Source organism: Oryctolagus cuniculus, chromosome 11 (assembly GCF_051225735.1).
Source record: "Oryctolagus cuniculus isolate XC-2025 breed Fujian yellow rabbit chromosome 11, ASM5122573v1, whole genome shotgun sequence".
Classification (NCBI taxonomy): Eukaryota; Metazoa; Chordata; class Mammalia; order Lagomorpha; family Leporidae; genus Oryctolagus; species Oryctolagus cuniculus.
Window position 1 is genome coordinate 56,168,360 of NC_142877.1, and position 26,512 is coordinate 56,194,871.

General features: G+C 57.3%; 2 protein-coding genes across 4 annotated transcripts; one reads left to right on the top strand and one right to left on the bottom strand.

Moving 5' to 3' along the window:
• The first annotated feature begins 126 nt into the window (after window positions 1–126).
• ZNF740 (zinc finger protein 740) lies at window positions 127–7,642 on the top strand. Its single transcript, XM_051845548.3, has 6 exons — window positions 127–417; window positions 2,476–2,625; window positions 2,886–2,975; window positions 3,378–3,501; window positions 3,777–3,895; window positions 4,731–7,642. The coding sequence occupies exons 1-6, from the start codon at window positions 409–411 to the stop codon at window positions 4,818–4,820; spliced, it is 582 nt and encodes a 193-aa protein (XP_051701508.2). The 5' UTR covers window positions 127–408; the 3' UTR covers window positions 4,821–7,642.
• A 181-nt stretch (window positions 7,643–7,823) lies between these two features.
• ITGB7 (integrin subunit beta 7) lies at window positions 7,824–25,396 on the bottom strand. Of its 3 annotated transcripts, none has more exons than XM_002711126.6 (15): window positions 25,313–25,396; window positions 17,772–17,975; window positions 16,299–16,500; window positions 16,039–16,209; window positions 14,564–14,805; window positions 14,178–14,336; window positions 13,800–13,895; window positions 13,578–13,667; window positions 10,817–10,963; window positions 10,339–10,532; window positions 9,846–10,069; window positions 9,459–9,678; window positions 9,137–9,345; window positions 8,728–8,888; window positions 7,824–8,560 (listed from the first exon to the last, which is right to left on the bottom strand). In XM_002711126.6, exons 2-15 carry the CDS (start codon window positions 17,970–17,972, stop codon window positions 8,480–8,482), a joined length of 2,397 nt encoding a protein of 798 aa, XP_002711172.3. In that variant the 5' UTR covers window positions 17,973–17,975; window positions 25,313–25,396; the 3' UTR covers window positions 7,824–8,479. The 3 variants fall into 3 exon arrangements, with proteins under 3 accessions (XP_002711172.3, XP_089164535.1, XP_008254727.3); XM_089308409.1 differs by lacking the exon at window positions 25,313–25,396 and adding an exon at window positions 21,743–21,760; XM_008256505.5 differs by lacking the exon at window positions 10,817–10,963.
• Between the last annotated feature and the right edge of the window lie 1,116 nt (window positions 25,397–26,512).

Below are 26,512 nucleotides of genomic sequence, written 5' to 3' on the forward strand. Positions count from 1 at the left end.
ACCCTCTTGTCCTCTGTGCGAGCTTCCCAGGAAGCGCCCGGCGGAGAAGCTGAGCGTTTGTTTCACACGTTCCGGGGCCGGAGGATTGTCGCACTCAACGGGCCCCATCTCCCTGTCTGGTTTCAGGTTTCCGGAGCAGTTGGGAGAAGTTCAGCGGGAGAACTCAACTGGCAGACCAGGGCTGGCAGACCCTCTGTCTCTGCACACAATAGACCAGGGGTTCTTGGAACACCTCTGCTCCCTGCTTGGGCGGACACCCGGAGTTCGGTTTGAAGACGCTGGCAGTTCAATATGGCAGCAGGGCTGAAGGGGCCCGAGGGAGCTGTCACGCGGATTTGGTGACAGTTCTGCAGCCGGCAGGGTCCCGAGGAGCGCCTGGACTGTGGTTGTGTTAAGTGAGAATTCAGCATGGCTCAGGTAAAATCTCCTCCACAGTTTTACTCTTGAAGGCTGCCTTAGTCCATGTAGTGGCCAACCCCAGTGAGCCAAGCTCTGTATTAAACACCCCCGGGGGAGACCTAGAGGAAGGAGAGGAGACAGGCCACAGCCCCTGCCTGCAGGGGGCTTCCAGTCAGATGGAGGAGGTCGGCTTTGTTGCATCACAGGAACCTTCCTGAAGCCACACTCCCTTGACGCTTGGTACATGAAGTGCCCAGGGGCGTAAGGGAGTGAGTGGTCTAGTGGATGCCGTGTGTTGTTTTTCTAGCAGGAATCTGTTGAGGCTGCTGTGACACGCAAGGCATTGTGCTAGGAATACAACAGTCCTTGTCCCCAGCAAGCTTCCAGGCTAGCTGGGGTGGGGGAAAGGGACGCAGAGACAGGCTGGTTTGTGTTTGTGTGGTGACAGCACCATGCGTAGGGCCTAGCCGGCCGGCCTAGGCAGACGCATCACAGAGGAAGCTTGAAGGAGGTGCGGGGTTTTGCCAGTGAAGCGAGCGGAGAAGGGCGCCTAGATGAGGGAGACGGTGGGCGGGAGTGTACGAGGCCTGTGAGGCCGGGGTGCTCAGTTTGGGGGTTAGCAGTAGAAGGATTAGGTGGGGCTAGCTGGGGAGATTGGAGAATGGGAGTGTGGAGGGGCTGCTTCCTGGAGAACTAAGCCGAGTGTGACCCAAGAGCATCTTAGGCCTTGCAAAGGAAGTAGACTTCACTCCACAGGGATTGGGGACTCCCTGAAGAGTGCCAGGCAGCAGAGCGCCTATGGGTGTGGAGGTGGAGAGAGAGGGACCAGACAGGCTGCTTCAGGTGTCTGGGCAGAGAGGCTCCAAGGCTCTCCCCAGCTTCCTCCCAGGGGTCGGCCTGCGGAAGTGTTCCAGGATGGAACAGGAGCCAGGATCGCAGTTAAAGCAGGCTTTCCTCCAGCTGCTCCGGCGTGCACAGAGGAGCCTTCCACTGCCTCCGCTCCCTCCCGTGCCCACCTCACAGTGTGCTGCGCGCTCATGCCCTGTCAGAGCGCTTACCGGGGTGGGCACTGCCGAGCAGTCATGCCTGGTAACCCTGCAAGGACGGTCACCAGGACAGGTGGCTTCTCAGGGAAGCTGAGGCTATGGAAGGTGGAGACCCCCGCCCGAGGCTGCTCAGGGCTCACAGCAGAGCCGAGGCGCATCGCTCTGCACCTTGGACCCCACGGAGTCCCTGCAAGGGGCAGAAGCGGCCCAGGTGTGCCGAGCATCCAGAAGGAATTTCTTCATAAATTTGGGGGGTTACTGAGCAGCTGTTTGTAACAGGCTTCTCTTCGGTAAAGAAAAGTGTGTTCTCTAAGGCCGGCTAAACAATTTGGAAAATTCAACAGCGAAACCAGGTTATTTGTTTAAACCTTACTTGCCCGAGTTAGGGAATACAGAGAAATGTGGACATAGATGCACAGGTGTCAGTGGTCTGGGGGGTAGGGATCAGGAGAAATCATATATCCAACACTGGGATCCTTCTAGGTGGTTTAGTTTCTGTATCTGCTATAACTGAGGACACTTGGGGAATTTAAGATCTAAGGAGAAAAATGGTCTCATGTTGATCAGTGGAATCACGATAGAATGCACAGCCGGCAGCAGCAGGATCTGCCCATCAGAAGAGGGCTCTGAGGCTGAGGGCTGTTGAGTGAGGACAGACAGGGATCCCCTGGGGCTCTCCCAGGTCACTGTGTCAGCTGGACAGAGCCCCCATACCCACTCACTGCAAGGCGCAGAGAGACCTTGAAGGTGACAGCAAGCCCCGCACGCAGCCTGGCCCTGGGCTCTGCTTCTGACAGCCGTGGCAGTGGTGCTCGGTTAGTCACTTGATGTGTGTTCAGATGCCGAAGGACAGCGGAATGAGTGCGTAGTTGCCAGTGAGGCAGGGGAGGGGACCCTGTAGGACGCAAGGCTGGGCAGCATGGAGGACCAGCCCCCAGAGAAGCAGTTTGTGGCCGGGCGAGCGAGGGGGATCTGGAGAGGGTGGCGGCCCCTGCCAGGCAGTCTGACACCTCCTCTCCTTTCCACCCAGGCGAGTCTCCTGGCTTGTGAAGGCTTGGCAGGCGTGAGTCTGGTTCCCACCGCGGCCAGCAAGAAGATGCTGCTGAGCCAGATTGCCAGCAAGCAGGCCGAGAACGGCGAGCGCGCAGGCAGCCCCGACGTGCTGAGGTGCTCCAGTCAGGTACAGCGCAGGCCGTGTGCCAGCAAGCCGGGGAAGCGGGGAGAGGGGGCCGAGCGCGTGGGGGTGCTTTAGAAAGCTGAGGGAGACGCTGCTGTACCTGAGACCTCTCAAGATTCAGGTGCAGGGAGAGGACGTGGGTGCTGCTTTCCCCAAACCTTTGGGGCCTGCGCCTTGCCCTCATTGACAAGCCCTCAGCAAGCGTGGGCTCCCGTCGGGTGGCCTGTGTGGACTGTGAGTTTGGGTTTGATTTGTCTTTGAAGGGCCATCGGAAAGACAGCGAGAAGTCCCGGAACCGCAAAGACGACGACAGCTTGGCTGAGGCCTCCCATTCGAAAAAGACTGTTAAAAAGGCAGGTAATGGGGTTGTCCCCTGGACTGGCACCGATTGCCCAGAGGTCCCCGAGGATGCCGTGGCCCCTCACTGCTGCTCCCCCCAGTCTCGTCTCGCGGCCACCTCTGCCCTCACCGAAGCACCCTTGGCGTAGGTTGGAGAGACTTCGGCTCAGGCCAGACCCGAGAGCTGAGTGTGAGAGTGTAGGCCCCACCCACGCTGCCCCCATGGCTTAGCCTGCCACGCCACAGTGCCCAACCCAAAGCAGAGCTTACCCACTCCATTTCCTTCCCAGAGGCTCCCTTAACTATCAGGAGTGTGGAAGATGGTGGCAGCTCTAGACAGCATTAGAAAGCTGCTTTGTCCATTGGCTAGAGGGGGACAGAGGGAGAACCTGCTGACCTGGCTCTGGTGCCCGCAGGTGGTGGTAGTGGAGCAGAATGGTTCTTTCCAAGTAAAGATTCCCAAGAATTTCACTTGCGAACACTGCTTTGGCGCCTTCCGGAGCAGTTACCACCTCAAGAGGCACATCCTCATTCACACTGGTGCGTTCCTGCTGCGGGCACGGGGAGTGGGGGAGCGCGCGCTCTGTGTCTGGGGAGCTCGGTGGCATTTCGTGAAGGGGAGATGCTGGAGATGGAGGGATGAGGAAGAGAATCGCGTGGCTCAGGGCCTGGGGTCGCTGAGACCAGCAGCTTGGGAGTCCCCTCCCCGTTTATGGTAGCCTCGGGGTCTGCACATGGCTACGAGTAAAAGTCCCTGGAGCGCAGTTGCTGCGTGTGTGACGCCTGATGTCCACTTCTCTCCCCACCGGGGCCAGGTGAGAAGCCGTTCGAGTGTGACGTCTGTGATATGCGCTTCATCCAGAAGTACCATCTGGAGCGCCACAAGCGCGTGCACAGTGGCGAGAAGCCGTACCAGTGTGAGCGGTGTCACCAGGTAAGGCTCGCACGTGCACCAGGGCCTGCCTGCTGCCTGCTCTCCGGACCACCAGGCGTTCCTCACAGTGTTAGCCCCGGGGGGAAGGTCCAGCCCCGGCTCCAGGCAGCTGCTCACAGGAGAGGACCCCTAGAGGATTATAAAAATAGTCATAGTCGCGTTTCTCGAGCACTGACTGCCAGGCGCAGTGAGAACGTGTTTGACAGATGCTTGATGGGCCCATTGCACTAGCTCCGTGCGGACACTGTGTTGTCCTTGTCTCCCAAGGACAGAGCAGGTCAGAGGCAGAGCCAGGATCCGGTCCAGCTTCAGAGTCGTGGACTCTGCAGGAAGAGATAAAATCGTTGCCCTGGGGTCTGAATCTGCTCTGCTGAGAATGTAAGTGCCAGGACCAGACGAGAGCAAGAGATGGGGAACGATAAAAGCAAACACTTCCTGGTGCTGTGCTGGATCCCAGGCATTGCTCCACACTGGCGTTAACTCTGCAAACCCCGGACGAGAGCTCCCAGAGGGCTGAAGCTTCACCCTCTGATGCTGCGCCGTCCTCAGCCCCAGGCCCTGTACCTGCCTGGGGATAGGGACTCATCAGATTCCAGCCAGGCTGAGGAGCTGCCTGTAGTCTCGTGCGGAGAAGTGTAGAGGCTGGGTAACTTGCCAAAGGTCATACTGAGCCGGCACTCTGGCTCCAGAGCCCGCGCTCAACCGCAGTGCATTCGTGCCATCTGTGCACGTACTGGGGGACGTGGACTCTGACCTGTGCCCCCGTCGGGGAGGAGCCAGCTCACGGGGAGTCCAGTTTCTCTTCTCAGATGCTTAACCCTCGCTTTCTTCTCAGTGTTTTTCTCGGACAGATCGATTACTCAGACACAAACGGATGTGCCAAGGGTGCCAGTCCAAGACTTCCGACGGGCAGTTCTCTCTCTAGGCGCAAGGGGCCCTGGGTGGTGGGAGTGAGCAGAAGAATCTGCTGACGAGTGCACCCCCTCTGGTCTGATGGTCCCACCACCACCCGATCTGAACCTGTCCCCTCCTGAAGACGTGGACCCAGGAGACCAGAAGCGTGGATCAGGGCACAGTGGCCCCAGAGCGTCAGCTCTGTAACTAATCTGAGACTCCGCGTATCTCGGGGAAGTTCCTGCAGCATTCCTGGGTGGCAGAGCCAGTCCCTGGACCCTTGACTGCAGTCAGCAGTGGGGACTCGAGGTACAGGACCAAGAATGAAGCGTGGCTCCCACAGCCGTGGACTGCAGCTGGCAGCTGGCGTGGAAAAGACTGGGGGAGGGTGTGTGTGTGTGTGTGTGTGTGTGTTCTGTTCTTGTTTCTGTTGATCTCAAAGCAGTTTCAGCAGGTGAACTGTGTGTGCAGGCAGCCTGGAGGCGTGGAGTCCTGGCCCAGGGCAGGGACTGTGGCTGGTGCAGCCCTCCCCAGAATTCAGTCTTCAGTTAGCTGCAGTAGCTCCTCGGTGTCCGCGGCCCTGCGCCTCACCTTGGTGAGGGGGAATAGGTTCAGGGATGGCAACTGAGCTCACTTTGGCCTTCTTATACACTGTAGAGGTGAGAGGAAGAACAGTAGGAGGAGCAGACTCAGGCCGGATCCAAAAACCATGTATGGCACCTCTTCCGTCCTCCAGGGAAGAGCTGGAGCTGTGCCCGTGGGTGCTGTGACAGCCCGTGCCACACTGGGAGTACCCCAGGGGTCAGCTCAAGTGCCTTTTGGAGGAAACTTGGGAGAGAAAGGCCCGGGATGCCCTTCCCCTCTCTCTTTGGGCAAGTGGTCTTGGAGAAAATATGTGGCTACCTCGCTGCCGTTGAGTCCTGCAGCCAGACAGGTTGAGCAGGATGTCAGAGTGGGTTCTCTGTCCTTGGGCCCTCCTGGGGGAGACCTGAGCCCGGTCCCGCATCGGCTAACAGCTGTCGGAGAAACAGAGGAGTTCGGTGTCCCCCGATGTGACGGTTGAATGCCCAAGTCCCATCACTGTGTTCAGGTAGGAGAGAGGGGTCTGGCCTTCGGTCCCAAAGAGCAGGATGGGGCTTCCCTCTGGACGGCGAGTGGGCCAAGGAGTGCTGGGCGTGGAGCCTCATGGGGGCCGCCTTCTCAGCTGTGCTCGGCTCCTCTGCCCCAGCACCAGCATGCTGTGCACCCCGAAAAAAGCGATCAGGTGTGCGTCAGTGTGTAGTTTTGTGAGTGCTTGTGTTTGTGTGCTTGGAGGAGAAGGCCTGCTACTGAGCCAGACCCTTCTCTGGCCCTCAGCTTAGGGGCTGACTGAGCCCCCTCCCCCCCTCCACATCTGAAGGGTGCTTGATGTCCCAGCAGGAGCTGAGGGACTTTGTTTTGGAGGGGTTTATTAAGGTTGATTGCGCAGGCTGGTGGTAGGGTGGTCCTCACCCAAACCACGGCTTGCGAACGTGACATTTTTAAGGTGAAATTAAAAACCCTCTTTGTTCCTGCTAAAGAAAGGATCCTTACGGGAGGTTCTGGAGTTTGGTTGACCACTGTGGCCTGCCCTGACCTGTGTGGGGAGGGCTGTCTTAGACAGAATCGTGGAGACTGAGAGAAGCTGCACGCAGGCTGGGGGCGTAGGCCATGTGCAGCAGCCTCCTGCATGCATGGGGGGCAAGGGCGCAGTGGCCCCGACACCTGGCTGCTACCTATTCCAGGAGGGCTGCACCCTCTGAGGTGCGAGTGTCAGGGGAAAAGGAGATGAGGCGCCCTTTAGACTTCCTCCTTGGGGAGGCGCTGGGCAGTGTGTTCTGGGCCCAGCTCAGGCCTGCGTTGTGGGCCCTGCACCCAGGGCATCTCTCTCTCCCTGTTAGGTTTTTCTGCCACTCCTAGGAAGGCTGCATTTAGAAATTGCCCTCCAAAAGTGCTTTTGAAAATAGGAGGTCTCACTCCCTGCCACTTGGAGTGCCACTGTTTGGGGGGGAGGGGTGTGAGGAGCAACATGGGGGTGACCTATGACCCCATGTGTGCATAGGTGTGCTCGATCAGAATGTGCCCTGGCCCCTGCAGGCCTTGGCTCCCTGCCCGACTGGGTGGGTAGGAGGGAGGGGACTTGTGCCTGCACATGGCTGTGCCAGAGCTCCTCCGCCCTGGCTTGGGAGTGGGGGAGCCTCACAGCAGGAGGGCAGTTTTGTTGCTGGCATGCAAATGTCCTGGGGCAGCAAATATGGGAGAGAGGAGCAGAGGAGTGCCTGGGGCCCAGGAGCCCCACTCACACCCCAGGAAACCCAGACCAAGATGGCAGCACAGGCTCCTGGGCCCAGTGCCTCCCCTTGCCCCTTGGCTGGGGTGAGCCTAGCACTGGAAAGATGCCTCAGGTATGTTTGGGGTGAGGGTAGGTGGAGGCAGGGCAGCTCTCACACCAGGATGTGGAATGGGACCTGGGAGAAAGTGGTGCCAGTCCCTGGGTGGGCTACTGCCCCACGCCCTGCCAGCACCCCTCCCCTCCAGCCACCCCCGCAGCCTCTCGTCATCACTTAGCTACTGACTGTGCCCCATGGCTTGACACTGGAGGATAGGTGAGCAGAGCCCACCTTGACTGTCCCCCTCCCCAGATGCTCTGCCTCTGCTGCCGCCCGGGGGCGTCCCCCTTCCATAGCCCCTCCTACCCCCCCCCCTTTTTTTTTAATATACTTATTTTGCTATTGGGGAGGGAAATATCAGATGAACAAGATCACTTTTAAATGGTAGTTTTTATAAGATGTTATAAACTTGTATCTTTTTACCATTAAAGTGCAGTGTATGTTCCGTTGTGATATATTTAGGGTATTTAAATAAAAAGGAAGTGGGGCTTTTCTACGTCCTATCTCCTGCTCGGGAAGACTTAGTATCCTGTGGGCAGTGTTCTTCCCTGGAGGCAGAGTGGTTTGAATGTCCCCCTCCCCACCTGAAGGTAACTGCCCCACAACTTCCAGCACTCTATAAACCATTTTTGTAAACGATTTTACTTTGAAAGGTAGGGTGACAAGGGAGACAGAATGGGATCTTCACTATCAAATGGCCACACAGCCAGGACTGGGCCAGACCAAAGCCAGGAGCGTCTTCCAGGTCTCCCACGTGGGTGGCGGGGGCCCAAGGACTCGGGCCATTCGCTGCTGCTTTCCCAGGTATCAGCAGGGCACTGGATTGGAAGTGGAGCAGTGGGGCAAGCAACAGCTGACCCTTCGCACCACAACAGCAGCCCGTATAAGCCACCGGTAAGATTCCCCGCTCTGCAGAGGACCGTGTGGAAGGGAAAGCCGGCCAAGGTAGCGTTCACAGCAGGACAGAACCGGGTGAGCCACCAGCTCCCCAGTGTGGTCTGTGGCCTCCACGGGCCTGCACCACCTGAGCGCTCGGAGCCTGCCCCTGGGCTGAGTTGGCGCTCGGCTGTTTGCCAGGCAGTGTACCCGGTGTTCCCCCCAGGGTCCAGTTTGAGAACCAGCCTGCCCTCAGGTGGCAAGAGGAGTGGCCCACTTTGGCCTCTGGCGCAGAGGGCAGGTGACGGCTGTGGTGTGAGATGAGTCTCTGTACTGTAGAGTGCGAGGCAGGGAATCCAGGCGGCAGCCGCTGACGGGGCGCGTTGGCCCCTACCTGGCTGCTGCCTCAGAGAAGAGGCCTCTCGGGCTCCTGGAAGCGCGGGTTGATGGTGGTCGTGACGGCACTTCTGTAGAGAGGGTTGTTGTCCTGAGGGGAGAGGCCCAGGGGTGAGGGCAAGTCCAGGTGCCCTTGCCCCTCACCTAGTCCTAGGAGGCCACCCTGGAACAGGAGCAGGATCCTAGGAGCTCGTGGGGGTGGAGAGGGAGAAGGACCCACCCGGGCACTGCAGCCCAGGTAGCGGGCCGCCGCCTCACCTGATTCCAGTTGAGTTGCTGCCGCTCCTTCTCGAAGCGATTGAACTCCCGGCGGTCATAGATCTCCACCAACAGCCGATAAGCCAGGACCAGCACCAGTCCCACCGCCACGATGCCCCCTACGCAGCCCAGCACGATGGTCTTTGTGTGGTCCGCGCCCCCTGTGAGAAAAACAGGACAGATGAACCAGCCTCCCTGGCCGGGCCATGTCCCACTGAAAGCAGAGGAAACAGCAGGGCCTGCGCTTGTCCTCACTGCCCAGGGCCTGGGCCTGCTCCACTGGCTTCCCCCATCCCGCCCTGCCCTTGCACTTGCGGCCAGAAGCCTGAGCCCCCACCTGATGAACGAGACCCCACCTGATGAACGCGGGGCTCCACTTGCCAGGTGCACAACCCCTTTGCCCACTTACCCTCTAGGGGGCTCACTCGAAGCACGACGCTGCCCCCAGCCTCGTGCTCCACCAGGAAGAAGAACAACTGGTTGTCCAGGGTCCTGTCTTTGCACCAGCCATCGTCCAAGATGGGAGCCAAAGCCAGCGTCACATTGGCATGGGCACAAGCCGTGCTGCAGTTGGAGGCCAGGGGACCAGTCCCGAAGGCCCCGCACTCCGCACAGTCCCTGTCCGTGGAGGCCAATGCATTAACGTTCACCGCGGGCGGGCAGGCAGGAGGGGTTCAGCAGGCTCTGTCAGCCCCCCTTCCACTCCCAAGATGCAAGCCCCTGGGCCTCACCTGTGTCTCTCACACGGTGTCTTGCAGCCTGGGCATTGGTCACACAGAGCGCCGTAGTAGCCGTCCAAGCACTGGCAACGGTTGCATTTGCAGTGACCGTGCCCACTGCAGAGTCCTCCCTCAGGACCAACACAGTTGTCCGTGTCCCTGCTGCACTCACACGCTCTGCCCGTGCGGTTGGCATGGCAGTAACACACGCCACACTGACAGCGGCCAAAACCTGGGGTAGAGGCACAGGCAGGGTGACAGATGCACTCCCCTACGCAGGCCATGCACCCCGTCCCTCTCCAGCCTCCAAACTTGCTTGGCTCAGTGGTGTGACACCCAGAGTCTGAATGCCCCTGGGGGAGACCACGCTGCCCCTGCCCATCTCAAGGCTCCAGTTACCTCCACAGAGGATGCCCTCATGCCGCTCACAGCTGGCATCGTCACACTCGCACAGACGCCCGGAGCTCTGTCCACTGCAGCTGCAGCGCCCACACTGGCACTGTCCCTTCCCGCTGCACAGGGGCCCTGTCCCATTGGGGGCCCGGCACCCAGCTTCCAGATCAAGAGACGAGAGCTCAGCCTCCGAGCACTCACAGAGCCGGCCCAGGCGGCCGGCTGCGCACCTGGGAGGCGAAGGTGGAGGAAAGAGGCGGCTTAGAGGGCTTAACCGTCCCTGCCCATCTCTTGCGCGATCTTCCAAACCCAAGTTCTCAAGAGAGTGCGGGAGAGGAGTTAGTACAGTGAGCGCCAAGGGGCAAGAAAGAGATGCCTGGGCGGATCTGCACAGCTCCAGGGCGTGACATATGACTCCAGGGGGAGGATGGGAGCCAGGGTTGGTCCCTGGAGGTGGGGGGTGGAGAGCCGGGTGGTGAAGGGAAGAGGAGGCCCTCACCGGCACACCCCGCATTGCAGGTCCCCCTGGCCATGGCTGCAGTGTGGAGCCTGGGGCTGGGTGTCGCTGCAGTTACAGTCACACAGCGTGTGCAGCTCCACAGTCAGCTCCTCCGAGAAGCCGAGGGCCCGGAGCCTCAGCAGGTGGGGCTCCTGGAGGCAGGCAGTAGCTTGCAAGGTAACCCAGAAATTCACCTGAAGGCAGGGTGGGCAGGAGTTCAGGCCACGTCACACACGCACTCACCCCAGGCCCACTAACCGCCCAGAACCCAACCCCTTTGTAGGCCAAGGACTAGTCTGCTAACACCATGCCCTGGATACCCACTTTGAAGGAGCCATGCATTAAAGCTCAGGACGGATGGGGGGCTGGCGACCCCACGCTCCCACCCTGTTCTCAGTGCCTGCTCCCCGTCTTTTCCTGCCTGCATTCCACGCCCACTCCCCACACCTCCCCGGTGCCCAGCCTGGCTGGCTCTCACCATCTGGTTGATTTGGACGTCGTTGCACTGCCCTCGGTGCCCAGCCTCGCCCTCCCTCTCCTTGGAACTCCCACACTGGGATTCATAAGAGATGTGGACTCCAGGAGGGAGGGACGAGTGCTCCAGGGTCACAGTGGATGACAGGCTCTGCCAGAAGAGAGGGAGCAACAGCTTGAAGTGGGGACCCCAGCCCCAACCTAACGCCCTGCCCCGCTGGTCCCAATTCTGCCATAGCGCTGCCTGCCGTGTTCCAGCGCCTCTTCCATTCCACCTAGTCCATAGGTGTTTGTGGAGGCAGTGCTCACCAGGCCTCTAACACACCACAATGCACCTGCCAGCAGACGTGTGCAGGGCAGGGGCCGCCCCGGTGTTGTAACCAACAGTGCAAGCAGTTATCTGTCGAACCCCAGATCCATGTGCGTGCACAGGTCTACAGGGCAGGTTCATTGCATGAGTTCTGTCCTAGGGAATCTGACCGTGTCTCAGGTTTCCTTGCCATGTTTGGGGTGTGGTCCTTGTCCTCAAGAAACTTGGGGTTAGTTTTGTGACGCAGTGAGTGGAGCTGCTACCTGCAACACCGGCATCCCATATCAGAGCACCACTTTGAGTCCCGGCTGCTCCACTTTCTTTTTTTATTTATTTTTTTTTTATTTTTGACAGGCAGAGTGGACAGTGAGAGAGAGAGAGAATAGAGAGACAAAGGTCTTCCTTTTGCCATTGGTTCACCCTCCAATGGCCGCCGCGGCCGGTGGGCTGCGGCCGGCGCATCACGCTGATCCAAAGCCAGGAGCCAGGTGCTTTTCCTGGTCTCCCATGCGGGTGCAGCGCCCAAGGACTTGGGCCATCCTCCACTGCACTCCAGGACCACAGCAGAGAGCTGGCCTGGAAGAGGGGCAACCGGGACCAGAACCTGGTGTGCCGGTGCCGTAAGGCGGAGGATTAGCCTATTGAGCCACGGCGCTGGCCCCAACTGCTCCACTTTCAACCAGCTCTCTGGGAAGGTAGCAGAAGATGGCACACATACTTGGGCCCTGCCATCCATGTGGGCTCCTGGCTTTGGCCTGAAATAGCCCAGGGCATTGAGGCCGTTTAAGAAGTGAACCAGGGGCTGGCACTGTGGTATAGCAGGTAAAGCCTCCTCCTGTGGTGCCAGCATTCCATGTGGGCACCGGTTCATGTCCCAGCTGCTTCTCTTCAATCCAGCTGTCTGCTGTGTCCTGGGAAAGCAGTAGAAGATGACCCAAGTCCTTGGGCCCCTGCACCCACATGGGAGACCCAAAAGAAGCCCCTGCCTCCTGGCTTCAGATTGGCCCAGGTCCAGCCATTCTGGCCATTTGGGGAGTGAACCAGGAGATGGAAGACCTTTGTCTCTCCTCTCTGTAACTCTACCTCTCAAATAAATAAAAAAATCTTAAAAAAAAAAAAAAGTGAACGAGTAGATGAAAGATTCTCTCCCTCTCTCTTTCTCTCTCTGTATCATTCTTCTTTCAAATAAAGAAATCTTAAAAGCAAAAGCAGCTTACAGTCTAGTTGGAGAGGTAAGTTTTTTTTTTAAGATTTATTTATTTATTTGAAAGAGTTACAGAGAGAGAAACAGAAACAGAGAGAGAGTTCTTCCATCTGCTGGCTTACTCTCAAATGGCTGCAAAGGCAGGAACTGAGCTGATCCAAAGCCAGGAGCCAGAAGATACTTCCAGGTCTCCCATATGGGTGCAGGTGCTCAAGGACTTTGGCCATCTCCCACTGCTTTCCCAGGCACATTAGCAGGGAGCTGGATCAGAAGTGGAACAGCCAGGATTTGAACTGGTGCCCATATGGGGTGCCAGCACTGCAGGCCAGGGCTCTAACCCGCTGTGCCACAAGTCTTAAACTCAATAAAACACTTAAGAGTTTTTATAGGCGGGGGGGGACAGAACTGTGACTCAGCGGGTAAAGCCACTATCTATGGTGCTGGCATCCCATCCGGGCACCAGTTTGAGTCCCAGTTGCTCCATTTCCGAACCAGCTCCCTGCAAGTGTGCCTGGGAAAGCAGCAGAAGATGGCCCAAGGGCTTGGGCCCCTGCACCCACGTGGGAGACCCAGAAGAAGCTCCTGGCTCGTGGCTTCAACCTGGCTCACCACTGGCCATTGTAGCCAGTTTGGGGTGGGGGGTGAACCAGCAGATGGAAGACAGATCTCTCTCTCCATTTTTCTCTTGCTCTGTCTGTAGCTCTGCCTTTCTCCCTTTTGGATAAATAAATAAATCTCTAAAAAAAAAAAAAAGTTCACAGTTCCTTCTACTTGAATTGTTTGTAAACTTAGCAACATCAGGCTTTTGATGTCACATTTTTTTCAAGCACAAACACTAGAGACCAATGCCAGCCCTTCCATTTCATCTCTCTGTGAGGGGTGAGGGGGTGAGGGACTGAGCCTGTTTCCTTGTCCGTAACACAGAGATGATGACCGTTACAAAGCAGGAGTTTGGATGGCTTCAACGAGATAGCAAACAGTGAGTGCACACGGGACAGTGGTTAGCACGAAATAAAAGCTCCATGAATGTTGCTTTGCTGCCTTGGCCAGCGCAGGGCGCCATGCTCCTACAAGTCAGACCCTGAAAGGTCACGAATGTGAGATCAAGGGGGTGACCCATCGGCAGCAAACTGTAGGCACGCGCTGCGGCATGTCAGACCATGAGGTGTCTGTCCCCTCTTAGTGCCGCTGCCCCCCATCCCGGGGGGCACCCCTGTGCCCTGAGCCCACCCTCAAGCTTCACACACTCACGTTGTAAGCATTCATGATGAGCTGCACCACATTGCTGGAATCCTCACTCAGCTCCCCCACCGCCGACTTGGGGATCAGCTTACTCAGCTCCTGGGTTACAAGAAGGTGAAGGAAACGGGGGAGAGGGGTCACTGCTATAGGAAAATAGGCTCCTGGGGGGGAGGGGTCTGGAAGGAGGGCACCATCAGGCAGAAAACAGGTTGGCCTCCAGACAGCGCTCACCTTGTAGACGGGCAGTGTGGCACTGGTGACGGCAAAAATAGGCTGGATGTTGGCTGCAGACAGGGCTTGGGCCACCTGACCCACTGAGGGGTAGTCCTGGGGCAGGGACAGGTGCAAGGTGAGCACCATCACATGCAAGGTGCCCTCCACCCAGGGAACCCAGCAACCCAGGGGGCCATCTGCTGGGGGCGCCTCAGAAGCTTGGCAAAGAGTAAGGGGCAGGGAGGGAGTGGGGACACACAAGTCTGCTGTCTAAGAAGCGGGGGTCACAGGGACAGGAGGTCACCAGTGAGTGCCCTGCCCCCCACCCCGGGGTGGGGGTGGAGGACAAGGAGGTATGGCTCTGATGGGACAGGCGAGGTGGCAGCAGGGACTCACAAACTCCGGGCTGCGCCTGTACAGGCCATCGCTGTCCAAGTGGCAGTGCCCGTCACTGGGCATGAAGATGCCGCCCAGCTTCCCGTCCCCGGCTGTGTGGAATGTGTCGTCAGAAGTGAACACCAGCAGCCGGGACACATTTCTCCAGCCAATCTGCTCCTGGGGTGTGGCGGAGGTGACACTGGGCCCTGTGCGTGGTCCTTGGGCCACCCCAGGGTTTATCCTCCAGCTGCCTGCTCCTCCCTGCTCTCTCCAGCCCCCATCACAGGGCCGCTGCTGCCCGGAAATCCTTCTCTCCCGCCCACCAGGTAACTGTTAAAATCAACATGCAAAGTGCAGTGCCTCACAACCCACAGCGGCAGGCAGGCTGGGCCCCGCCTCCTCACCTGGCAGAGCGCAGCCTGTAGAATGGCGTCAAAGCCGCCTTCGGGCGAGTCCAGGTTGCCTGACACGCTCTGGCGCCCGACCTCCCGCTCGAAGGCCTGAGCGTCCCCGGTCAGGGACAGCACGTGGTGAAAGCTGAAAGGCGGCTGGCAGCGCTCGAGCCGGCTGGGGCAGGGGTGGCGCAGCTTAGCAGGCACCGTGCTCACAAAGGGCAGCACCGTCTTGTCCACAAAGGAACCAAAGCCTGGGAGGAGAGGCGGGGAGGGGGTGGGTGGCTGAGCCCACAGCCCCTGTGCAGCAGAGGGACGGAGGGCCCACTGCGGAGGCCCTTGGGGCAAGGGCTGTATGGTGGGGTGACAGGTACTCCCAGAGGAGTACCTGGGAGGGCAGAGGGATGAGGCCACCACGGGCCCAGAGAGTTGGGGGGGGGCGTGAAGGGGATTGCGAGGACCCCATGGAGCAGACAGGGACTTCCTGGGGCATGGGGGAGAGGGCCAGGATGTGGGTGCAGTAGCAGCACGAGGCAAAGGACGGGCTGTTGAACACAGAGGAGCTGGGTCCACTCAGCCAGGGACAATGACATCTAGCCCAGTGCGCAAGTTGGGGGTCCCAGCAGCCGTCTGCACACGGTGGCTCCGTGCTCTGGCCCTCAGTTAGCCCTCCTGTACAATGGGGGAGTCTCCTACAGCCCTTCCAGCTCTGGGCCTAGAGGTGTGGTGTCTTTGGGGGAGAGATGTTCAGAATCTGTGGCCTGGCATAGTGGGTAAAGCCGCCGCCTGCAGTGCCAGCATCCCATATGGGGCGCCAGCTGCCCCACTTCTCATCCAGCTCTCTGCTACAGCCTGGGAAAGCAGTAGAAGATGGCCCGAGTCCTTGGGCCCCTGCACCCACATGGGAGACCAGGAAGAAGCTCCTGGCTCCTGACTTCAGATCAGCTCAGACCTGGCCACTGGGGCCATTTGGGAAGTAAACCACACACACACACACACACACACACACACACACCCGCCGCCTCTTTGTAACTCTGCCTTTCAAATGAATTAATAAAACTTAAAAAAAAAAAAAAAAAAAAAAAAAAACTAGGAGGGGGCAGGCATTTTGGCGCAGTGGACTAAGGCCAGCTGCCTGGGAGCTGGCATCCCTTATCAGAGTGTCTGGTATGGCATCCCTGCTGCCCCACTTTCAGCCCAGCTCCCTGGGAGGCAGCGGGGGACGACCAAGTGCAGGAGTCTCTGGATGCTGGAGACCTTGATGGAGTGCCTGGCTCCTGGCTTCCACCTGGCCTAGCCCCAGCTGTTGTGGGCATTTGGGGGAGTGATACAGCGGGTAGGAAGACTCTCTCTGTCTCCCTCTCTCTCTCTCCCTCTCAAATAAATAAGTAAATCTTAATTTAAAAAAAAATAAATAAACTTTGGGAGAGGGTCGGATGGAGCCCTGGGGAGCCTAGGGATGTTGGCAGGTGCAAGGCTCCGCTTACCAATGCGCACCGACTGAGTGACGTTCTGCAGCTGGACCAGCAGACGGTGGCCAAGCTGGCGCACGCGCTCCAGGTCGTCTTTCATGGAGTAGCTCAGGTCCATAAGGTAGTACAGGTCCACCGGGTAGCCCTTGGCACGGAGGAAGCGGACGTGGAGCTTCTGGGGCTCCCCTGGGGACAGGGACAGGGCGGTGCGCAGGTCAGCGGAGCGCACCGAGGCCCGGCGCAGGCCTCTGCCCCAGAGCCCGGCCCTCACTCACCCAGCCGCAGCGTGAGCCGCACCCGTTGCGGCGCCAGCTGCGTGGCCCCCTCGCCGCGGGCGCCCTGGTTGAGCGGCCGGTCCTGCAGCACCTCCTGCCGGCCGCGGGGCTCCTCCAGCTCGTGCGGCGGGCAGCCCCGCGCCAGCAGCTCCTCCCGCCGCGCGCAGCGCCGTGCGTCTGCTTCCCCCGAGGCGGTGAAGTTCTGCCCGGCAAGGGAGGTTCGTGGGGGCCCCTGCCGGTCTCCACAGCTACCCTTGAACTCCCGTCCTTTCTTCCTTAACGGAACCCCACTTCCTATAGCAGCCCCCCGCCCGCCCGCCCCCTGCCTTTATCTCCCCTCCCCCTTTCCCCACCCGCTAGAGCCACACACTTCCTGTTCGAACTCGGGACGTGAGCTCACTACCACTTACAAGGGGTGGGGGGCGGGGAGCCGGCCCTGTGTGCTGAGATGGGGGGTCCAGGGAGGATGGGGACGGAAGAGGAGACGCCTCTCCCCACCACTGCGTCTGCTACCTTGGGACGGGCTGGGAGGCCGCAGGGGAAGGAAATGGTTAAAGTGGCTTTTCAGCTGAGGGCAGGCGATGTGGCGCCAGCCCCTGTTCCCCAGGAATAGGCCGGCCTGTCCCAGGAGCCTGGACCCTCTGCCTCCCGCCTTGCGCAGGTTGGAGTCTGTTCTTCCATTACGCCCGGAGTAACGCTGCTGGAGCTTTGCCGTCAGGAACTGAGCTGATCTAACTCGCCATCTTTCTGGGAGACAGCCAGTTCTGCCCCGGTCCCCAGTCCGTCTCCCAGCTCTGCCTCTTCAAGGCAAAGAGCAGCCTCCTGTGATCCTCCAGGGGCAGCTCAAGCCCCCCACCCACCCCCCCCCGGGCCTGCAGCCCCTTCCCACCCCCCACAGGTGCTGGGACAGCAGGACCTCCTCCTCCATGCAGTTTCTCCTCTGCCCTGAACTCTGGCCCTGACCCGGGCCCCACCAGCCCCCCCCCCCCCCCCCCCGGCGCGATGAATGAAACCTTTCCCCCTCCCTGTGATGGTGTCTAAGATGGGGCCCGAGGGTCAGGGGCATTAGCATTAGGTTTAGATGAGATCACGAGTGGCCTTTGTGATGAGATCAGCACTGGGTTAAGCTGCCGCCTGCAGTGCCAGCATCCCATATGGGTGCCGGTTCGAGTCCCGGCTGCTCCACTTCCAATGCTAATGCACCTGGGAAAACAGTGGAAGATGGCCCAAGTGCTTGGGCCCTGGGAGACCTGGAAGAAGCTCCTGGCTCCTTCGGATCACCTGTTGTGGCCATTTGGGGAGGGAACCAGAAATGGAAGATCTGTGTCTCCCTATCACTCTCTGTAACTCTATCTCTCAAATAAATAAATAAATAAGAAGAAGAAGAAGAGACAGGGGAGAACTGCCCCAGCATCCCCACCGTGGGGAACACAGCACACACACAGGTTTCAAAGGCTGCCGGCCTATATTTACCAGTTGCTTGCACCACGCACAGCTGGGGTGGGAGACGATGCACTTCTGGCAGGAGGGGGCTGGCTGGCAGGAGCCCGGCACGGCCGAGTCAGGGTCTCCCCATTCTGAGGCTTCCCCTGCGGATGGGATCTTGGCGTCCAGCTCACTCTCACCCCTGCCCAGGGCCAGCAGGCAGACAAGGACCATTGGCAAAGCCACCATGGCCTGCAATCGGATAGGAAAAGGGCACGCGTGGAACCTCAGGGAGGACCCCAAGCCCTCAGGCTTCTAAACTTAGCTTCTGGTTGTAACTCTCCAAAGGCTGCCCCAAATTTGTAGCTCCTCTCATGGTTTCACTTCCCGTGCTTCCCCGTGTATCCAGCAGTTTCTTCACAGTGGCAGGCAGGCTAAGGCAGAGGCCCCAGAGGAGACCTGTGTGTGCACAGTGGGGCTGGGCCCTGGAGCCATGGAGGGCTGCACCCACATCTGCTCGCCGCAGTGGGGGCACAACCATAGACAAAGCTCGGGGGATTCTGGTCCTAGCTCAGTCACTCACTGACAGTGGGGCGAGTCAAGTGAAAGAGCTGAGTAAGGAATCCGGTAGCCCCTGCAGCTTTCATAGTCCCAAGTTCAGGATCAAGGTGGAGAGTCAGTGGGCGGGGTGGACAAGGGGTGCGAGTCGCCGCTGCATTTGGGTGACCATGAAGAATAGACCACACCAAGAACTTCCTGAAAGTCTAGGAAAGGGCAGGAAGGTAGGCCAGGGTTGGCATCGATTTTCTTCCCTGTACTTTGGACGAAGGAAATGAGCTCGAGGAAAACGAGGCAGATTCCTGGGTTTTCAAAGCTTCGCGGCGGGCTCTGCTGCTGGGGGCAACCACGTCCACGCTTCTGTGTCTGGGATCCAGGCCCACCTCTGCTTCCAGTCCAGATTCCTGCTGAGGCACGCCCCAGGAGGCAACTACTTGGGTCCCTGCCACCGACATGGGAACCCCTGAGGGAGTTCCTGGCTCCTGGCTTCGTCCTGGCCCAGCCAGGAACCAGCAGGTGGAAGATCTCTCTCTCTCTCTCTCTCTCCCTGCCTTTCAAATAAATAAAAATAAAATAAAGCCTTTTTTTAAAAAAAATCATATTAATTGGGGTCGGTGCTGTGGCATAGCAAGTTAAATCGCCACCTGCAGCACCAGCATCCCATATGCCCTGTTCTAGTCCTGGCTGCTGCACTTCCAGTCCAGCTCTCTGCTGCGGCCTGGGAAAGCAGTAGAGGACGGCCCAAGTCCTTGGGCCCCTACACCCATGTGGGAGACCTGGAAGAGACTCCTGGCTCCTGGCTTCAGCCTAGGCCAGCCCCAGCCATTGAGTGAACCAGCGGATGGAAGAGCTCTCTCTCTCTGTCTCAGTCTCTCCTTTATCTCTCTAACTCTACCTTTCAAATAAATAAATCTTTAAAGAAAAAACATATTAATTAAAATTGAAAAGGTAATATATGACCGTGCTTCAAAAATCAAAAGTTAGGTATTTTTATTTATTTATGTGAGCAACAGAGAGCAAGAGAGAGAGGGAGCTAGAGAGAGAGCGCACTCCCACCTGCTGCTTCACACCCCAAATACCTGCAACACCTGACAGGGCTGGGACACAACTGGAGCCAGGAGCCAGGATCTGGGAGCGCTCCAGGTCCCCATATTACTTGAGCCATCACCGCTGCTTTCCTGGGGTCTGCATTAGCAGGAAGTTGGACTCAGGAGCCAATCCCAGGCACAGAATTCACGCACCACGATGTCAGATGCAGGCGTCTCACTGCCAGGATAAACACCCACCCCACTGAAATTAAATCTTAATGGATGCTATTTGCAGAAATCAAGGTGATCTTAAAATTATAAAATTACACGGGGCCCCCAAATAGCCCAAAAATCTTGAAAAAGAACAAAGTTGGAGGACTCACACTTTCCAGATTCGAAACTTATGACAGAGCTATAGTAATTGAGACAGTGTGACACTGGCATAAGAATGGACATGTAGATCAATGAAGCAGAATTCAGAGGCCATCTATCTATGGTCAATTGATTTTTTTTTATTTGACAGGTAGAGTTATAGACAGAGAGAGAGAGGTCTTCCCTCCGTTGGTTCACCCCCCAAATGGCTGCCGCGGCCAGCACTGCACCAATCTGAAGCCAGGAGCCAGGTGCCTCCTCCTGGTCTCCCATATGGGTGCAGGGGCCCAAGCACCCAGACCATCCTCCACCACCCTCCTGAGCCACAGCAGAGAGCTGGACTAGAAGAGGAGCAACCGGGACTAGAACCCATTGCCCACATGGGATGCCGGCAGCGCAGGTGGCATAGCCACAGCACCTGCCCCAGTTAATTGATTTTCAACAGAAGTGCTGAACTATTCAATGTGAAAAGAAAAGTCTTCAACAAATGGTGCTGGGATGACTGGCTATCCACTTGCAAGAATGCTGGATCCCACTGCAGATCCCACTGCATACAAAAATGAACTGAATAGGGATCATCAAAGAGCCAAATATAACCATTGAAACTATAAACTCTTCGAAAAAATTAAAGTATATCTTGATGATGTTGGAATTGGCAGTGGATTCTTAGTTATAACGCCAAAGGCATGGGCAACAAAAGCAAAAATAAGTGAATTGGATCTTTATGAAAATGTGATACTTTTTAAAAATTTAGTGTATTTTATTTGAAAGGCAGAGTTACAGGGAGATGGGGGAAGATAGATCTTCTATCCACTAGTTCACTCCCCCAAATGACTACAGGTACTGAGGCTGGACCAGGTCAAAACCAGGAGCTCTATCCAGCTCTCCCATGTGGGCAACAGGGGGCCATCCTTTGCTGCTTTCCTAGGCCCATTAGCAGGAAGCTGGATCGGAAGTGGAGCAGCTGGGACTCGAACCAGTGCCCATATGAGATGCCGGCACTGCAGGTGGCGGCTTAACCTGCTGAGTCACAACATCGGCCCAGACAAGTTGATACTTTTGTGAATCAAGGAATGCTACCAAGATGGTGAAGAAACAGCCCGCAGAGTGGGAGAAAATATTTGCGAATCATCTATCTGGTAAGTACCCATAAAATATACAAAAGACGGGGCCGGCACTGTGGCGCAACAGGTTAAAGCCCTGGCCTAAAGCGCCGGCATCCCATATGGGCACTGGTTCTAATACGGCTGCTTCTCTTCCTATCCAGCTCTCTGCTATGGCCTGGGAAAGCAGTAGAAGATGGCCCAAGTCCTTGGGCCTCAGCACCCACTTAGGAGACCCGGAAGAAGCTCCTGGCTCCTGGCTTCGGATTGACACAGCTCCAGCCATTGCGGCCAATTGAGGTGTGAACCAGCGGATGGAAGACCTCTCTCTCTGTCTGTCTCTACCTCTTTCTGTAACTCTGTCTTTCAAATAAACAAAATGAATCTTAAAAAAAAAAAAAGGACATTTCTATATCCTCAACTTACATGAATGACTGTGAATGAAAACAGTAGTTCATGGAAAATCAATGCCTTTAGAAAAAAAAAATATAAAAAAGACAACCCAATCCAAAAATGAGCAAAACACCCAAGTAGACATTTCTTTGAAGAAGATGCAGAGATGTCCAAGCAGCAGGTAAAAAATGCTCAAGGGTGGACATTCGGTGCAGTGGCCGTGAAGCCTCTTGGGACACTGGTGTCTTATATGAGTGCCTGTGTTTGAGTCCTAGCTCCGCTTCTGATTCCAGCTTCCTGCTCACGCAGGTTCTGGGAGGCAGCAGTGATGGCTCAAGTAATTAGGTCCCTGCCACCCAAATGGGAGACCCAGAGGAAACTCCTGGCTCCTGTCTTTGGACTGGCCCAGCCCTGGCTGTTGTAGCCATTAGGAGAGTGAACCAATGGATGGAAGACACCTCCCCCTCTGTGTCTCTCAGTCTCTCCCTGTCTCCCTGTGACTCTGCCTTTCAAATAAATAAATAAAGCTTTAAAAAGCAGAAAGATGGCCAGCGCCGTGGCTCACCTGGCTAATCCTCCGCCTGCGGTGCCAGCACCTCGGATTCTAGTCCCAATTGGGGAACCGGGTACTAGTCCCGGTTGCTCCTTTTCCAGTCCAGCTCTCTGCTGTGGCCCAGTGGAGGATGGCCCAGGCGCTTGGGTCCCTGCACCCACATGGGAGACCGGGAGGAAGCACCTGGCTCCTGGCTTTGGATCGGCGCAGTGCCGGCCGTAGCGGCCATTAGGGGAGTAAACCAACGGAAGGAAGACCTTTCTCTCTGTCTTTCACTGTCTATAACTCTACCTGTCAAAAAAAAAAAAAAAAAAAAAAGGGCAGAAAGATGCTCTACATCAATAGTCATCGGGGAAATGCAAATCAAAACCACAAGGAGACATGGGTTCACGCCCACTAGATTGACTATCAAAGAAAGAAAGAAAGAAAGAAAGAAAGAAAGAAAGAAAGAAAGAAAGAAAGAAAGAAAAGAAAGAAAAGTAACAAGCGTGGAGGAAGATGGAGAGAAGTTAGGATCCTCATTCCGTTACAGGTGGGGATGCAGGACTGGCCCAGCCCTGGCTGATAGAACCACTGTAGAAAACAGCTTGGCTCCTCCCTAAATTAGACATAGAATCCCCGCTATATGCTGGCCATTCCACACCTGGTGCATCCCATAAAGAATTTCAGACAGGTGTTCAAATGCAAAGTCATCCACAAATGCTCACGGCAACACTGTTCATATTAGCTAAAAGGTGGGAAACAATCCATTGCCTGTCAACAGATCAGTGAGTAAACAAAAGGTGGTCTCTCCAGCAACGGAACATTATTTGGCCATAAAAAGCAATGAAGTCGAGGACTGCGCTGTGGCGAGCTGGTAGAGCTGCCGCCTGCAGTGCTGGCATCCCATGTGGGCGCCAGTTAGAGACCCAGCTGCTCCACTTCCGATCCAGCTCTCTGCTATGGCCTGGAAAAGCAGTGGAAGATGGTCCAAGTCCTTGGGCCCCTGCACCCACGTGGGAGACCTGGAAGAAGCTCCTGGCTCCTGGCTCCAGATCGGCACAGCTCTGGCTGTTGTGGCCATCTGGGGAGTGAACCAGCAGATGGATGACCTCTCTCTCTGTCTCTCTCTCCCTCTCCTTCTCTCTGTGTAACTGTGACTTTCAAGTAAAATAAATAAATCTTTTTTTTTTTTTTTTGACAGGCAGAGTGGACAGTGAGAGAGAGAGAGAGAGAGAGAAAGGTCTTCCTTTGCCGTTGGTTCACCCTCCAATGGCCGCCGCGGCCAGCGCACTGCGGCCGGCGCACCGCGCTGATCCGATGGCAGGAGCCAGGAGCCAGGTGCTTTTCCTGGTCTCCCATGGGGTGCAGGGCCCAAGCACCTGGGCCATCCTCCACTGCACTCCCTGGCCACAGCAGAGAGCTGGCCTGGAAGAGGGGCAACCGGGACAGAATCCGGCGCCCCAACCGGGACTAGAACCCGGTGTGCCGGCGCCGCTAGGCGGAGGATTAGCCTAGTGAGCCGCGGCGCCGGCCAAAATAAATAAATCTTAAAAAAAAAATCAGAGAGTTAAATAAGGAGCCAGCGTTGCAGGTTGAGCTACCGCCTATGGTGCTGGCATCCTACACTAGCGCCAGCTGGGTCCCAGCTGCTCCGCTTCCAACCCAGGTCCCTGCTAAGGCGCCTGGGGAAGCTGCAGATGCTGCCCCAGGTGCTTTGGCTGCTGCCACCGATGTGGGAGACCCAGATGCCATTCCAGGTTCCTGGTTTCAGCCTGGCCCAGTTCCAGCCACTGCAGCCTGAGCATGTAATTGCTCCTAACTAACCATGTGCTATTATGAATACACCTGCATGGAAAAGTCAGTGTGCTGACTTTTCACACCTGCACAAGTGTCTCTGTAGGGTGAGTCCCTGGAAGGGGATGTGCAGGGTCAAGAGGTGGGAGCCACGTGTGAGAGCGGTGGGCACGGCCAACACACACCCCTTCAGAATGTACCCCTACCCACTCCCGCCAACAGGGTAGAAGCAAGGCCGGCTCGCTCAGCACCCTCCGCAGCCTGAGCCTAGCCTCAGCGCCAGATGCTCTGCACCGGGAACGGGTGGGGCGCCGAGTCTCCCCACCACCTGCGAGACTCAGGCACAGCATATAGCAGAGCCTCCGCCCCTGGGCTCGGGGCTGGCTCGGGGCTCAGCCTTAGCGTAACCACAGCCCTGCTCTGCGTGCTTGTGGCCAGGGAGACTGAAGATACGGTTGCTGCTGCTCAGAGTCTGGTTCTGACTCACCTCTTGCGGTGGGTTCCCTGCTGCCCCATATATATCCCGTAAAGGGGGCCCTGGGACTTCCTGGTCAGCCCCTTCCCACCCTCCTCCCAACTTGCCCCCACCCTGCCCTGGGGACACACCCGCGCCACCTGCTTCTTCTCAGCCCCCTCATCCCTTCCCTTGTATCTCTCTGCTCTTTTTCTCCTCTCCACTTGTTCAGTTCTTTGTTTTACTTCCCTTTTCCCCCGAACCCTAACTATAGAATGGCAGCGTCATCTACCCCGACCCTCTTTTTACAAATGGAACCCCTAAATCCCAGAGCGGTAAACCCAAGGTCACACACAGTGAACTGGAGGCAAGAGAAGGGTTGGAGACGGCTGAGGCCTCCGGGTTCATGGATGCTTTCCTCTGCTCCATTCCAGACTCCGTCGACAACAGAAGTTGTGTCTCCTCCTGGCTGGGCTGTTAGCCTGGTGGCTAAGACACCAGTGAAAATGTTGTGTCCCAAATGGGGGACTCCAGCTTCCTGCCAGTGCAGCCTCTGGGAGGCAGCAGTGATGACTCGAGTGACTGGATTCCTGGCACCCACAGCGGAGACCTAGAAGGAGCTCCCAGCCCTCAGTTACACTCCAGACCAGCCTTGGCCATTGCAGACATTTGGGGAGTGAAGCTGCAGATGGGAGCTCGCTCTCTCTCTCTCAAATAAATAATTAAAAAAATTTTTTTGTCTCCTCCCCAGCGACCCCAATGGGCTCTACCAAATCTCATCTCTCTCTCTTCTTAGGAATCTTGATCCCTGGGACCAAACGGTTGGCCCATTCTCGCGGATTCAATTCCACCCCAAGACGCACCGTATTTGTGCCTAGCAGCTGAGAAACCAGGAGGCTCTGCTGCCCACTCCAGGTCTCAGCATGGAGCTGAGACCCTGGGCCACTGTCTCCTGGGAGTAAGGACTCCATGCCCCGCCCCCCACCGGACTGATCGGGAGGACATGGACATGGCATGAGGCAGCCAGGCGGCAGCAAAGGCTGAGGCTGGGAAGGCCTAACCTGGCAGAACCTTTGGCACATGGCACAGTCAAGGGCAAGCCTCATACATCACCGCCTCCTTTCCCTCCCCCCAGTACCCCCTCCCTGCCCAGGGAAACTGAAGCAAGATAGACTGGCCGGGAGGGTTGCGAAACGACAGGGAACAGGGACAGGGAACATTAGCAGTGCAGAAAGGAGGCGTGAGCCAGTTTCAAGTCTAGACAGGATCCTGAGCACCCAGGCCCAAGCCTTCCCCCCAGGCAGGCCTGGGCTCCTTAGAGGAGGCAGGCGGGTGGGTGCCCTGGTACTCACAGGTGCTTGCTTCACGGGGTGGAGTGCGTTCAAGAGCAGGGCTTCCTCTGGCCACAGTGACAGCCTTTGTGTACTGAGCAGGGAGGCTTCAGAGGAGGAAGTGACACGCCCTGGGGTGGGGGAAACTTGGGGGTGGTGGGGGTGACAGATCTGCAAAGTGGAGAAGATGGGGGGAGGGCTGGAGCGTGGATGACAAAGGGGCCCAGTCGGAAGCTCATCTGCTGAGCACCTGTCGTGTGCCCACAGCTCAGGTTGCAACCAATCCTTCCGGCCACCTCATGAGAGAGGTGACAGCACTCTGATGCAAGAGAGGGAGGCTTAGAGGCAAGCAGTGAAGACCTCTACCCAAGATCACACCGCTGGCAGGCAAGTGGTGGTCAGCCCCTGCCTCCAAAGCTGCCCTCCACACTTGCTCACACAGGAACAGGAGGAGTGGGGAAGCAGTTAGGTACCTCCCAGAGGGGAAGCAGGAGCCTATTGTTTGTTGTGAAGTCCCAGGGCCCACTATATCACAGTGCGCTTAGCTCCACGGTCCCTGGAGCCAACCAGCGTTTCAGTCCTGACTCCAGGGGCTGACGTTGTGGTGCAGTGGGGGGGGGCCGCTTCAAGTCCCCACTGCTCCGCTTCCGATCCAGCTCCCTGCCAATACACCTGTGGCCCAACTGTTTGGGTCCCTGCCCACCCTCATGCAGTTCCTGTCCCCGGGCCATCTGGGGAGTGAATCAGCTGCTGGACGTGCTCTCCCTCTGGCTTTCAAATAAATAAATATTAAAAACAACAACAACAACAACAACAACAACAACTTGCTGGCTCTACTTACTAGGAAGTAACAAAGTAACAAGGAGGTGAGCTTAGGTCCTTAACCTTCCTGGGCTGCTCTCACACCAGCCAGGTAGGACCCATAGGGCTGCCGAGACAGTTAAGTGAGATAATTCACGGCAATCACTTACAAGGGAACCTGGCATTCACACACTGAGGACTTGGGCTGGGGGTGGGGGACGGGCGTTCAGCCCAGTGCTTAAGATGTAAGATGCCCTCATCTCATATCAGTATATGGGTTCAATACCGGATTCCTGACGGTGGCTCCTGCCAATGCAGACCCCGGGGGGCAGCGGGGATGGCTCCAAGTCTCTGCCACCCACACGGGAGACCTGAATTCCTGGTTCTTGGCTTGGGCCTGGCCCAGTCCCAGCCCTCGAA

Bases quoted from the DNA above. Each gene is read 5' to 3' on its own strand.
- ZNF740 (XM_051845548.3), top strand. The intron at 2,976-3,377 runs GCAGGTAATGGG...TGGTGCCCGCAG, and splicing joins CGAAAAAGACTGTTAAAAAG to GTGGTGGTAGTGGAGCAGAA. The intron at 3,896-4,730 runs GTAAGGCTCGCA...CTTTCTTCTCAG, and splicing joins AGTGTGAGCGGTGTCACCAG to TGTTTTTCTCGGACAGATCG.
- ITGB7 (XM_002711126.6), bottom strand. From the start codon at position 17,972: ATGGTGGCTTTGCCAATGGTCCTTGTCTGCCTGCTGGCCCTGGGCAGG. The intron at 14,806-16,038 runs GTAAGCGGAGCC...CTCTCCTCCCAG, and splicing joins CACTCAGTCGGTGCGCATTG to GCTTTGGTTCCTTTGTGGAC. The intron at 8,889-9,136 runs GTAAGTGGGCAA...TTTTTCTCACAG, and splicing joins TCGAGTGAGCCCCCTAGAGG to GGGGCGCGGACCACACAAAG.